This window comes from Anoplolepis gracilipes, chromosome 17, assembly GCF_047496725.1.
Source record: "Anoplolepis gracilipes chromosome 17, ASM4749672v1, whole genome shotgun sequence".
Taxonomy (NCBI): Eukaryota; Metazoa; Arthropoda; class Insecta; order Hymenoptera; family Formicidae; genus Anoplolepis; species Anoplolepis gracilipes.
The window spans coordinates 2773593-2787500 of NC_132986.1; the positions used below are offsets into that span (position 1 = coordinate 2773593).

General features: G+C 43.0%; 1 protein-coding gene across 1 annotated transcript in view; it reads right to left on the reverse strand.

The window, feature by feature from the left end:
- Positions 1 to 1240: 1240 nt before the first annotated feature.
- The window catches only part of LOC140675292 (protein pangolin, isoforms A/H/I/S), a 119288-nt gene continuing 106620 nt past the window's right edge, over positions 1241 to 13908 (reverse strand). The window contains exon 4 of the mRNA XM_072909639.1: positions 1241 to 8125. Within this exon, the coding sequence (XP_072765740.1) occupies positions 8096 to 8125 (30 nt within the window). The 3' untranslated portion in view covers positions 1241 to 8095. The remainder of the gene's footprint in view (positions 8126 to 13908) is intronic.

A 13908-nucleotide genomic window follows, 5' to 3' on the forward strand; every position in this document is an offset into this window, starting at 1 on the left:
TTTGCACATACAAATATATATATGCGTATATAAATTATTATATAATATATATGTATATATATATATATATATATATATATATATATATATATATATATATATATATATTATTTCACGTAAAAAATTTATATAACCGCGTAGAAAAAAATACTTGAATATTTTTGTTTTGCATTGTAAATACTATTTTGCTCGATTCTCTGTTTTAAAAACGTGAAAATACCTTTGAAAAAATTCAACAGAGTTAAGATAATCGCACGCGCTTTAGTTCGGTAATTAATTTCTATTTGGATAACGGAATAGTTTTATGACAAGCTCGTATTAAAGTATTTAAACTGTGCTTACTCATGTTCAACAAGTTACAAATAGCATTATCAGATTTGCTAGTCGAGTTTTCCAAAGCAAAAAGAATCATTGCGAGCGATATCATCTATGCGCGTCCTTCCGAATAAATTAGCGTCCTTTCCCCTTCCTCTTCTCTCGGAAAGAAGTTCGTGCAGCGAACAAAGGATCCGAGAAAGCCAGCAGAAGGAAATTAGAGTGCGGCCGTTCGTAAAGTCACAATGGTCACCCGGTAAAACTTTTCGCCAGCCTCTCTCTCTCTCTCTCTCTCTCTCTCTCTCTCTCTCTCTCTCTCTTTTGAATCTCTTCTTTTCGTGTCCTTGTAGTCGCGAAAGTCGACACAATCGGCTTCCTTTTCGCGGATGGATGGGGAAAGGAGGTTCTTCGGAGAGGGCCTTCGAGAAGGTGTTCGAGGGCGGAGAAGAAAAATGAGCGCGGAAAAAAGAGAAAGACGGATGCTTGCCCGCGAGGCTCGCTTTAATTCGCTGATTACTGTGACGAGCAGCGGAAGATAATCGGGCTTTCAAACCGCGGGTATTCTCCCAGTTCTTCGTCATGCCTCCCCCCCTCCCCTCCACTCCCCACCCTCGCCCTCCTCGTCGGTCCATTGGGCCGACTTGTCCTTTTCAACGAAGCGAATCCTCGAAGAAGTGTATCCTTCTGAGCGATCTCTCGACCTCTCCCTCTTCAATATTCCTCCCTTTCTAGCATGTTTCGAATAAGTTCACCCTTGTCGCAAAAACCTTGTTATCATTACGTCCCCACGAAAATACTATTCAAGGGAAGAGTATGAATGCACCTTCTTACACTTAAAGTTTCCGAGTATTCGGCGTGCTAATAATAATATGACCTACGACAGCCCCCCCGCTCCTGCCTCCCTCCCTGCCCACACTCCCTCTCTCTTATTCCTACCCGTGTGTCTTATTTTCCCTCGAGCTGCTTGCAACTTCCTCGATAAGCTCATTTACCTCGCCGCTCGTTTTTTCTTGGAACAGGACTTTGTTCCGTCTTATATCTTACATCATCTTGCAATTTTATATCTTCGGAACTAATAAACTGATTCCAGACAGATAATAAATAATTTGAAAATTGATTCTATCTCTAAAGTCCTTCTTCTTCATCCTCTAAAAATTATTTTCAACCGCATCCAAAGCCGTCGCGAAAAAGTTGACTTTATTTAAATCATAATTAAAAGAACTTATTCCGTAAAAAGCATCAATCAAAATGTAGTCAAACATATGAGAAAGAAAGTAAAAAGAAATTATTCGAATATATTAACCCCCAAAAAATTGAAAAAAATTATACAGCTCTTGTCTTTTTAAAGCCGACAAGCGTTCCTGAATTTTCTTTTAATTTGCCAATTGCTATGAACTTGATTCGCAATATCGCGAGTGCCAAGTACAAACAAACGGCACGATAAATTTGCACCAAAGTGGAATGGATAGTGCGTTTTTCCGTTCGACGTTTCCGTTGTCGGTAGAGAAAGAGAAGGCCATTATACCAATTTGAAATAATTTTCTCGTTAGAGAGCGGCGCGAACAAGCCGATTTCGTTAACCCCGCAAATCTTCCGAGCCGAGATTCTCATCGAGAATCTCTACGTCGAAGCAGCGTCCCGTGGCGAGCGTAATAAGTATCGCGCGCGTAATTGTTTTCGCTCAATCTATTTAACATAACTCGGGGAGGGGAGGAGTTGCCGGGGAAAAAAAAAAAAAAAAAAAAAAGAGAATTAAACGAAGAGCGCCGGTAGTGTCGGTAACAGGAGCGGGGGATCTTACAATGTTTGTGCGGTTTAATCGTGAGACGAGGGACCGGCAAAAGGGCGGCGAGGGAAGGGGGATTCCGGAGGTGCGCAGAAACGAGAGAGAAATTATAACCGCGCGGTTACACGCGCGTATATGTGCGTGCGTTTGTTTCTGTACGCGCGCACACGGCACCTTCGTACAAACATAATTGCTGGCAAAAGCTGTAATTTTTTCATTATCTCCAGCGGAAGAAAAACCGGTGGCGACGGTTGCGCATCTGGAGAAAGAGGGGGTAGGGGAGCGAGGCAACTGCTCCTCTCCTCGTCTCACGTTAATATATTTCCTATATATATATATATATATATATATATATATATATATGTATATGTAGATATATACGCATTTTCTGTGATATATTTTTCAAGTTTTTATTTTATTCAAAGCTTACTTTGACTTTATCCCGGAAATACGCACCATAAAATTACACAACAGTGTGCCGCATTTACTCAGGGGTTTTTTTTTTTTTCTTCTTTTCCCCTTTTCTTTTCACGGAGTTTTCATAACCGATATATTTATTCCGTACTATTTCGTATATAAACAGCCTCTATCTCTTCTTTATTTTACTACGATTCATATTACCGAGTGTTCCTTTTTCGCTTCGCTTTTTCACCCTTTCCATCCCTTTATATATCTCCCTTTTTCCGCTTTTGACGCGCGACTCATACAATAAGAGAAGCCAGAGGCTCGCGGCCCATTAAAAACTTGCAATTAGCATTTAAAATATAAACCTTGGCGCGGCGCGGGAGGGACAAAGCACGATGTCTAATGAAAGCGGTAGAGAGGTCCGGGGGGAGGGAGGGAGGGGGGAGGGAAGAGGGGAAGAGGGAGATGTTGGGATGGGGTCTTTTGGATCGGTTAAATGCCTTTCAGTCGCGGTGCAGAGAACCCGCCGCGGTTTAAATGGAGCTCACCCCTGATTGGCCATCCGCCAGCCACATCCGGCAACCTAGACTTAGCGTAATTTCGCTTCTTCGCGTTCCTCCACCCTCGACCGACCGAGCCATTCATGCATCCGGAGAGAACGGGAGAGATAGAAAGAGGGAGGGACCGAGAGGTCAGAATAATTTTGCACTTAGCGCGAATTTATCTCGAAGCCGCGCCAGGTTTATGCTTTTCTGTGCACCTGCCGCCTCTCCCCTTCCCTCCCTCTTGCCTGTTTACCTCCTTTCATTCTTTTTCCGCCCTCGGCTTCGATTCTTGCTAAACAAAAAGCCACCGGCCACGCTTGCCGATGCGCGGATCATCCTTTTTCGTTTTTACTCTTTCCTCCGCTTACTCCTCTCGCGTATTTTTTGCATTTTCTGAGTTCCGAGTTCGAAATCAGAGGTTGGAGCTTTTTTTTTTCTCCCGGTTTGTTTCCTCTCTTTTCGGTTTGCGCTTGTTACGGACGAATAAACGCGGATACATTACTTCGGACGCTGCGCGATAACATATATTGTACGTCAGATTGCAGACCAATATTAAACAGTCTGAAATCATGTTTATAAATACTTGTTTGTACATAAATTTTCTCACATAATCAATCGTTAAAAAATTTTTCAAAATCCTCCCAATGTTCGCGTATATCGCGAAAATTTTGCAACTAAAATCATCGGATCGTGACACTCGAGGAAGTACGTGACTGCCTCGAGAATGCGTATCTCGGATAAAAGACGGTAAGAAAGGAAGATCAGGGAGGAAGGGCGGGAGGGAAGGGAACGCCGCGTTAATAATTTGCACTCGGACGAGTCTATTGTCCTGCGGCGGGCGCACGCGACCGCTCCAATTATGGCACTCCGCCTTGCCGAGCTGCTTCCACTCGCTGCGTCCCCCTCTCGAGCCCGGGTACTTGGTCGACCGTCCTGTTAAACCCCCCTCAGGTTCTTCCCTTGTTTCTCCATCCTCCTCGCTTGCTCATTTCTCCGCGAGTATCGCGCGCACGTAATCTGCCCATCTCGCACTGAGAATTTTAATTACAATCGCAATTATCACCCCTCTCCCTCCCGAAAAAAGAGTTTCGCTCGCGATCCTAACGAGCGCTCGACAGCTTTCGTCGCGATCGTTTTTTTCTGCTCGTACGAGAGACGGGGAATCTGCTTCGAAGCAACGCGTATTCTGCTCTTGAAATTTCGCGAATTTCGAAAGTATCGATGTCTCGCCTTTCGACGTTAAGCCTTTGAACTATTTTGGCGTAGAGATTGCGAACGATCCGTCTAATGCGGATAGATATATAGGTGATTTGCTCTGTCTAAACCACTGCGGTGGTGCCTTTTTTTTTTTTGCGCGCCACGTGCTTCCTGAAATCTCATTACAGCGGGCGATGAAGACGGAAATGGGAAATTGCTCCGGCTAGATGGAATCGAGTGTTCTGAAAAAGATCCGCACGCCGTAGGTGATGAAGTGACGCGTCTTTGGTTTTTGCGGATTTGCCTCCTTTCCTTTACGCTTGGCCGTCTCGAGAGGCGGAAGCTTCCCCGAGGCTCTCGCGAAAATCGTCACTCGCGTCGCGTTATTCGTCATTTTATGACAGGCGACACATGTCAAGAATCGTACATATTCTATTATTTTAACGCTTTATTAACAAGAAAATTGAATTATTTCACGTTATGTCCTCTCGAGAGTTTACTGCAGTGACAATTTCTTTTTTTCACATGTACATGTCTGTCAATTCGTTAGAGATACAAGTTGACATTGTTCATGGGACGATTTTACTCGGAGCGTTTGAGATTGTCGGCAACGTGTCACGTGGTCACGGCGTCCAGGTATAGACGAAGCTCGGTATTAACCGGGTTGTGATGGTAACGCCTTGGCCGAGACCTTCGTGAAGCAGCCGGCACATCACGGCTCGGTAATAATCACGGCGGTAGGTGCTGCACACCGAGAGAGGAAGAGAGAGAGAGAGAAAGAGAGCGGCTTTGCGAGGTAATTGAGAAATGTTCTCGTGTTCGAACACAACTTGGCTACCGGTTGGCAGGAGCCTACCGCTAATAGGACGGTCGGCACGCACGCGATTCATTCATAAAACGCTCCACTCTCGCCGTCGTATAGAGCGCCGCGATCGACCAGAACCGCAAACGATGATCGTTCCTTCCCCTCAAATCACGCGAGATGATTAGCGTCCGAGTAGAAGTGGTGGTTGCGAGATAACGTGTTGCGCGGCAAAACTGTCTGACGTTAACGAAGCAACGTAATTATTTATTATTATTATCATTATTGCGGTGTTATTTATTCCCGGTTCTCTCTGAGATTGCATCTCATCATTGATGTTAAACGAGACGGAGGATTTTTCAACGATATATTTACTACGAATCGTAAAAAGATTAAATTTAAATTAAATATTAAATTTAGGTATTTTTTTTTTTTTTTTTTTTTTTTTTTGAAAGATACGACTCTGTGATCGTTAGCGTACAAATAATTGTCGCGTATTCATTATTCACGAGAGGTAAAGGTCGGATATGTACCGGATAACAGAAGGGTAAGCTAAGCCGTAAGAAGACAATGCGAAGTCAGCAGAATCGAATGTTGCGTCTGAAAGAAATAAGAGAGCAACACGTAGTCTAGTAAATGGTATGCGAGTGTTTTATATAAGTGACGTGCTAACGAAGTGTGTAACAGGCGGTAAATAAAGAACCTATAATTACGGACGGCGAAGGTGAGAGGGGGGAGAAGGGGCCCACCCACGAGACCCACGGCGGCAGTTGTGAGTCGAAGGGAAGAGCGATCGTCTCCTTGTCCGGAACCAGAAGGAAGAGACCACCGTACCCGCCCGAGGACGAACATCTGGGTCAATCGAGCTAGTTATTATCAAGCGAAGAAACACGAGAGGATGAGAGGGACGTCGGCGCGACCGTCCTTCTTGTTGCTCGTTTCGCGGCGGCGCGGATTAATGGGCGTTTAATAACGGTGGACGTCGGGAGTTACGCACCTGAGGAGGATCGTGATCTCTCCCTTCCTTCTAGATCCCCGGAGGAGTGATCCTCTTCTTAGAACGCGTGCGTTTACGATACTACAGAAACGTTTACGCTCTCGCGTCGGATCGTTTACAACATGGTCTCTTCAAGGGATCCTTTGAGAGTTTTTGCATCATAAACGAGAGAGGGGAAGAAAGCACGGTAGATACTTGATTGAAGAAATATCAAACATAATAAAAAAAAAAAAAAGATGTCATCATCTTGCGATATATGACGTAAGTAGGGATCAACTTGATAGAGATTAAAGAGTTACAAAATTTCACGAATCGTGTTATATTAGTCATCGTTTTCGACGTTTTATTATTATATCTTGCCTCGTAATTCAGCCTTTCGGATCCCGCTGCGCTAGTTAACTTTTATTTAAAACTTGATGTCGACTGCGATGCGATTAATATTTGCGATTAAATGCCCCGGGGCCCCGGGGGGTGTCGAAGAAATTTACGACGAGACGCGTCGCAAAAGAAGCAAAGATGGGCTCCTCGTCCATCGTTATCACGCGGTGAGTTCCGACCGTGTTAACGAAGAGGTTCCGCGCTTGTTGGAGAGTGAATTAAAAAAAAGTGGACGCGACGGACAGCCCGTTCCTCTGCTCTTTTCTTTTCGTGATCACCGCGAGGCAAGAAGCTCGCGTTGCGTTCGAGTTGCGTGAGAACACGGATCGGAACGAGGAGAGAAACTTTATCGTTTCTCCCCGAGTCTGCCCCCTGATTGGCATCGTCAGAGGGGAACCGATCGGCTCCTCCCTCCTCCTTTTCCGTATGCAGGTGCTTAAATCGCGAACACCACGGAAAAATTTATCCTCTCTCTATCTGGCCGTCTGTCGAATCGATCTTCATTTGCACTTTCCTTCTCTATCACTGAATTTATAAATTCGATCCATGAGATTAAATATAAGATGTTGTTGTCGTTTCGAGATGGACAATGATGAAAAAATTCTCTCTCTCTTTCTCTCGATGGGAGGTCCACTCGACATAGCGACAAAACGGTGATAACGACAGCGACGTGACCATGAATGTCTTACGTCAACGAGTGGTCACGTGTTCTTGCTCGCTGAAATCGCGGCGCCGCGTCACGAAAAGCCAGACACCGCTTATTAGCCCATTATCGCGTTAATGGTACATCTACTCTATTACTACTTCTACGATTACTGCCAATATTACTGCCACACTACGTTGACTGTGCGGATTGTCTGTTCTCTATTTATATTCGACTGGCGAAATCTTTAAGAAAAGAGTGTAATTATACATATATGCAAAAATATCCACAAATATTTTCTTTTGAAAATCCACAATTTTCTCGATTAATTACACAGTTTAACCAAAAATAACTTTTTTTACATAAATTCATTTTCCATAATATTTTTTTCAAACACTGAATAAGATTTCAACTTCAAAATTACTCCATCATGTCACAGTTTTACAATCAAAGTTGTAAAAGACAGCATTTTAACGTTTCAAAAATTGCGACGTGATGGAGCCATTTGAAAGCCGTATCGTATGTAGCATAAAAAAAGCTATGAAAAAGAATAATTCTCTTTCTTATTATTTCTATTTTTTAAATTTTATTATAATTCCTGTCGAATTTCGGCTGATCAATCTTATCTTTACGTAAGGAATACGGTAGGTATTATACTATGTGTGCCTCGAGTCTGACATGCTCTAACTTCTACTGCTCGTCTCGGTATATCGGCCTCCGGTTAGAGCTACGTCCGGCGGACGTGCCAAGAGTCCAAGTTCGACCTAATGAAATCGACGTGCGAAGCGCTTTAAAGTGCGACCATAAAACCAAACGAGCGCGGGGAAACGTCGTCGGCTCGAGCATGCTCTAACCAGACGGCGAACCAGACAAGGCGACACTATATATAAAGTAGGTTTATGGACTCTTACTACTTATAGTCGATCCGCGCGGCCAAGTTTTTCGGCCCTTCCTGCTTTTAACGGCGCGCTTTACAAGCAGCGCCGTAATCGGATTATTCTGATATGATGGTGCCTCTATACACGAGTTACATCGCCAATCGCGTCGCTGTACTCACCTGAAACAGAAAAAGAACGCGAATTAATTATAATCGATATTCACAAAAAAAAAAAAAATACAAAATGTAATTAGACAAAAAATTTCACTAATTATTACGCGATATATTCTACGAACGCTCTTCTAAATTTTACCAACAGAAATTATATATTTGTCGATATATATGTCGTTGAAAATATAATAATTCTCACTGCCATTATTTTATCGCCGTCATTTTTTAATCGAGTTTTATACACCTCCCCTCTGAATTTTTCAAACATCTGACAATGTTCCGACTCATCTCTGTCAAAGCGGACATTGAAAAGGGTAACAACGATACGATATTTATTCAAAGGGAGAAAGAGAGAAAGAGAGAGAGAGAGAGAGAGAGAGAGAGAGAGAGAGAGAGAGAGAGAGAGAGAGAGAGAGAGAGAGAGAGAGAGAAATCTACGTCCAATGTGCCTCAGCTTACGTAACACGCGTAGCCGAAGGAAAGGGCCCTAACTATTTGCTCGGCCGCAATGCTATCTGTTTCGATACGTGTGTTTGCAGTTCCCATGTTGACAGGCGCACTATACTTCGGCCTCACCAGCTTGACGAATCGTTTATATATTTGCTCGTCGTGGACGCGTTTACACGCGCGTACAGACGATCGCGTACGATGCACGCGCACGAGCATAGCTATGTCGGCACGCGCATAAAAAATGTGCCTTCTTTTCGAAACTTAAATTTTCATATTAAACAGAACAACACTCTCTCTGTTCATTTTTTATTATATATAAATATATTATAAAAGAAAAAAAAATACTAAAATACGTCTACCAAAAAAAATCTATACATTTATTTCGAGGCAATTAAAACACTGCATTTTATTAAAATTAATAATTTTTAGTTTTATATTTTTGTTTAGTTCTTCAGATAAGTTAATTTAAAGATCAATTTTTCGTAGACTTTAATTTTTATTGTCTACATTAAAGAGACCACTATGTTGGAAAGTTTGAAACAATAATATTAAATCTTTGTTAACTGTCATAAAAATAAATTTCAGATGTATAGTATAATTAAATATTAATTTATTTATTTAATCGAATTTATCATCTACCAGTTAGCAGGGAATTGATATTAAATAAAAACAATATATTAGAATGGATTGCTAATTAAAAATATTACAAATAGATTTCAAAAATATTATATTTTGGATGTGCAAATGTATTAAAATGAAGTAATATAAGATTATATAACAGTTATATACAGTATACGTACGTTATAATATATATATAGTAGTGGTAAAAAAATAAGTAATTGCATAAGTAGTTAATTTAGAAAAAGATTCTAAACATATGCTATTGGTAGAGTCCGCAATATCGTTTAATCAATTTTATACGTTATATCAATTTTATTAACTGCTAACTGATAAAAGCAATAAATCATCAGAATTAGAGGAAAAACAAATTAGCAATTTAATTCTTCTATACAGCCATCAAATTTGATTTCTCATGGTGGTATGCGAAATGAATAAATTTCAGTAACAAAACTGTAATGCAATCTGGAAAATGCAATAAATATATAATACGTGTATATATCTCAAAGTATAAATTTTTATTTTCAATTTTTAGCTCTAAATGCTAAAGTCTAAAGACAAATTAATATCGATTTTGATTACCTTCCGTCAGTTATATTCAAAATCTTGATTTTGACGTAACCATAAGATTCTTTGAGGATTTAAGCGCGTATGTATCTCAATCAAAAATTTTCTATTCGCGTACAGTATCGAAAAAGATGTCGATATCAAGTATAGCCGTGTGCAAATAAACATGATCAGAATGTTTCACTCTCTCGTTTTCCTCCCCCCCTCCTCTCTCTCTCTCTCTCTCTCTCTCTCTCTCTCTCTCTCTGTGTTGTGTGTATCTTGGCATAACAGCCGATGATAAGCGGGCGAGATGATATTGGGAGTTCTACGCACGCAGTTATACACCGGCGGCCTATTACACGCCGTATTACCACTGTCAACATACGCGCACGCATAATAACGGTTATTAGATACGCACGCCGGGGCCGGGATTTACCCTTTACATTACCGCCGGCACCGCGTCCGCACAATCCTGTCCACGTTCCCGTGGACTCGCGCCGGATGTTTGCCGTCGTCGAGATGCTTGCGGCGTTCGTATCGAGATCAACATTCATCGCAAACTACCGCTAGCGATCGGTAAATTGATCGAAAGAGTTCAGACCTGTTCGATGAGAGCGCAGACTATTTTTTTGTATCATGGCTATCCAGACTGACGAAATTTTGTACAATTTTTAATAACGAAATATAGTTTATACAAGTCTAGAATTCACGAAGGAATATATTTGTTGAGTATTCTGGCATTTTTCCAATTTTTTGTTTCTTATTATTATATACTTATCATCTAAATCGTATAAAGTTCGACGATCCAAATAAATGAGGGAGATTTGATTAGAATGTAAATTCGAATGAGAAAAAAATTGCGTTGGTCCCCAACATGCGCATGATTTATCTTTTATTTTTGTTGCTCGTTAAATGTCTGAATATTTATTAAGTTTTTTATTTCATTTTTTTTTATTTAAATATTTAGATGTTGCCTTAAGTAAAAAAAAAGATATAATAGACTATACAATCGTATATATGGGAAAAGCTAATAAACATAAATCCTCGCATGCATATAAAAACGCAACATAATTATACTAACGTGAGTTCTTCTCACCGGAAACGTACATTAGCGATCATTTACCATGAATGCGTGCAATTCTCATTCATGAGGCTCTGTTTTACAAAAAGACGGAGATATGTACGTGAATCGATTAATTGGTAGAGATCGCATTTACTTAGAGAGAGAGAAAGAGAGCTGGAACGTGATTATCTCAGCATTGACCGGAATTTCAATAAGCGCCAAAGAGACCGGATTTCAAGGGGTAGGGCAACGATCTATGAATCACTGTCGTGGAACAGGTGTTTATGACCGATACAACCATTGCCGACAGACGACATATTGCGCGATGTCTGTATTGACTAAATCGCAAAGACCGCGGCGCGTTCGGGGGCTTGGACAGTTTAATGGATATCCTCGGTGGCGACGTGATGACAGATGACCGAGGACGGTCAGTCGGGCGGACGATCCTGTACTTTTCGTACTTTTACCGGTGTGCAATACAACAAGCGGCCAGTCGCTCTCCACGTGACCGCGATCGAAAGAGAATACGTGAATGAAAGCGGCAGGAAACTCGGCGGAATGACGGATAGCGCGCGAGATACACATGCCCTTCCTTTTTCGACCAAAGTCGAGCTAAGAAGACACTGGTTCCCCCTGATGTATGTGCGCAGGATTTTATTGTTGGAAAATTACAATTAGTACAGTTCTCTCATTTGCGAGCGTACTTTCTCACGGGTAATGTTCCCTCGTCCTCGCCGCGAGGCTATTCAGCCCGGTACAAAACGGAATTTTCGGACAAAGAGTGTATTAAACAAAGAGAGGCACGAATGAAAGGTCACGATGTATGTATGGTATTCCGTGGAAAGACTGTGTTTTAAAGGGAAAAAAGATAATACAACGCGTCCGCGCACGTTTGTCGAAGCGAACGGAAACACACTTCCGAGATATGCGAAACGCGACGTTACATATGGCGTCCCATAAAGATACCGCGGTTTCTTTTTCTCTGCCCCACTGTCTTTCGAAGCCGATTTTTCCTTAATAGAAATGTCTAGACTCTACCACCGTTTTTAAGTACATTTTGTTAATCGAGGATCGTCGATAGCTACAAAACTCTTCTCCTTTTCTCCCCTCACTCTTTCTCTCTCTCTCTCTCTCTCTCTCTCTCTCTCTCTCTCTCTCTCTCTCTCTCTCTCTCTTCCCTTCTGTTCCCCCTCGTCATGCTCAGTATGTCGCAGCGGCAAACAAAGCCGAGGACATCATATGCAGGTAGGATTATAGCCGAGGACCCCTTTTTTCGGTTTAGAGGGATGAGCGAGAGCCACCCTTCTCGATGTCCCGACGAAGTCCGTCCCGGAGCTGATCCCGTGCTGGTCCCCCTCGCCCGCGGAGATGAGAGAGGGGGCTGCAAAACTGTGGCTGCGGGATGCGCGCGGGATGTTAAATGCACAAATGTGTAACTGCATTGTCAAATGGAAAAATCCCCCCCGGGACGTCGATGGCACAATAATGGGACAGATTATAATCTCGTCTACCCCCCATGGGGGGAGGGCGCCGCTCTCGGATGTAAGCCTTCCCCATATCTCTCGTCGTGTCTTACCTTGTTTTCTCTCTCTCTCTCTCTCTCTCTCTCTCTCTCTCTCTCTCTCTCTCTCACTCTGTCTTGTGTATACGCACGGTACACGCGTGCGGTGTATCTTGTCAGACTATTGACTACCCCGTAGTCGTTGTATGCCACCCTCCCGCGTCATCATGTATCGTTCCCCCTCTGTCCCTCCGCCCCGTGTGTCCCCGTGTGTCAAGCCCCTTGCACGACACGCTATAGCCTAATTAAGTGGGCATAATAGATCCGACAGTTGTGCGTATTGTCCGTCGACGTAAAGTATCCGGCGTACCATTTCCCTCTCGCTCTTTCCGAAGACTATCTCGAGAGTTTACTTTTGGGATCTCGAGATGCAATATTTTAGTAGTGAGATAAACTTTATATAGCCCGACTCGATACCGCTCGATTCAATTGTCTTCTTTCTTCTCTTTTTCTCGAACTTTTTCGAGAAAGATTAGAAAAAGATTCTTGCGTGGGAGATAATAAATTGGCATTTGCGATGAAAGTGCAATAGCTTGCATTCAAACGCCCGACACGATACCACGGTATCGTCATAAATATAGATACGCTCGATATCGCAGCCGAGGATATATTAACCGCCACCTCCTTTTCTCATCCTCCTCGCTGATTTACGCTCACGCGAGTACAGAGAGGATGCGCGCGTCGCATCTCGGAGACGTCTCTCTAGATAAGCCCAGCACGATACGCGGCCGCATCTCGTTGTAACAGGTACTAACAACTTGTTTGCACGAAGTAAGCGGATCTCCCGGAGAACAGCTGTCAAGCGACCGTGTCGGCGTACGTGCACGCGTTTCTTCAACATTCCGCGCTTATCAGATAGCCGAAGCCGGCAATCAATCTCTATCCCGCGTGTCGAGAGGCGCGCACGAAGCGGAAAATGGCACGGAGCGAGACGGAGAACGGTGCAATTTAGAGAGAGAGAGAGAGAGATAGACAGACGGAGAGCCAGATCAATTTACATGACTCTATTCGCGTAGAGCGAAAGAGGCATAAATCGCAATCGTAATACGTCGCCGTCGTCATTTTAAACCGGTCACTCGTCTCATTAACGGAACATCTGCCCGCGTTCTTGCGATATAATCTCGCAGATTCGATGCGCACGGATCTTTCGTCTACATTCATCTACGGATAGTGCGAAATTAACGTTCGTCTTTCAACGTCTTTTTAAGAATTTACTATAACGATGTTCGTGGCGTTTTCGCCAGCCCTGCCGCAATCGACGATCTCTTCTACGGGAATTTAAGAGGAACATCGAGACGGGACAGAGAAGTGAAATCGAGAGAGAGAGAGAGAGAGAGAGAGAGAGAGAGAGAGAGAGAGAGAGAGAGAGAGAGAGAGAGAGAGAGAGAGAGAGAGAGAGAGAGAGAGAGAGAGAGAGAGAGAGAGAGAGAGAGAGAGAGAGAGAGAGAGAGAGAGAGAGAGAGAGAGAGAGAGAGAGAAACGACCATGCCCAACCGTAAGCAGCAAGGCGGAGAGGGTGTACAGAAGAGGCGAGGGTAGTAGGAGTCGAGA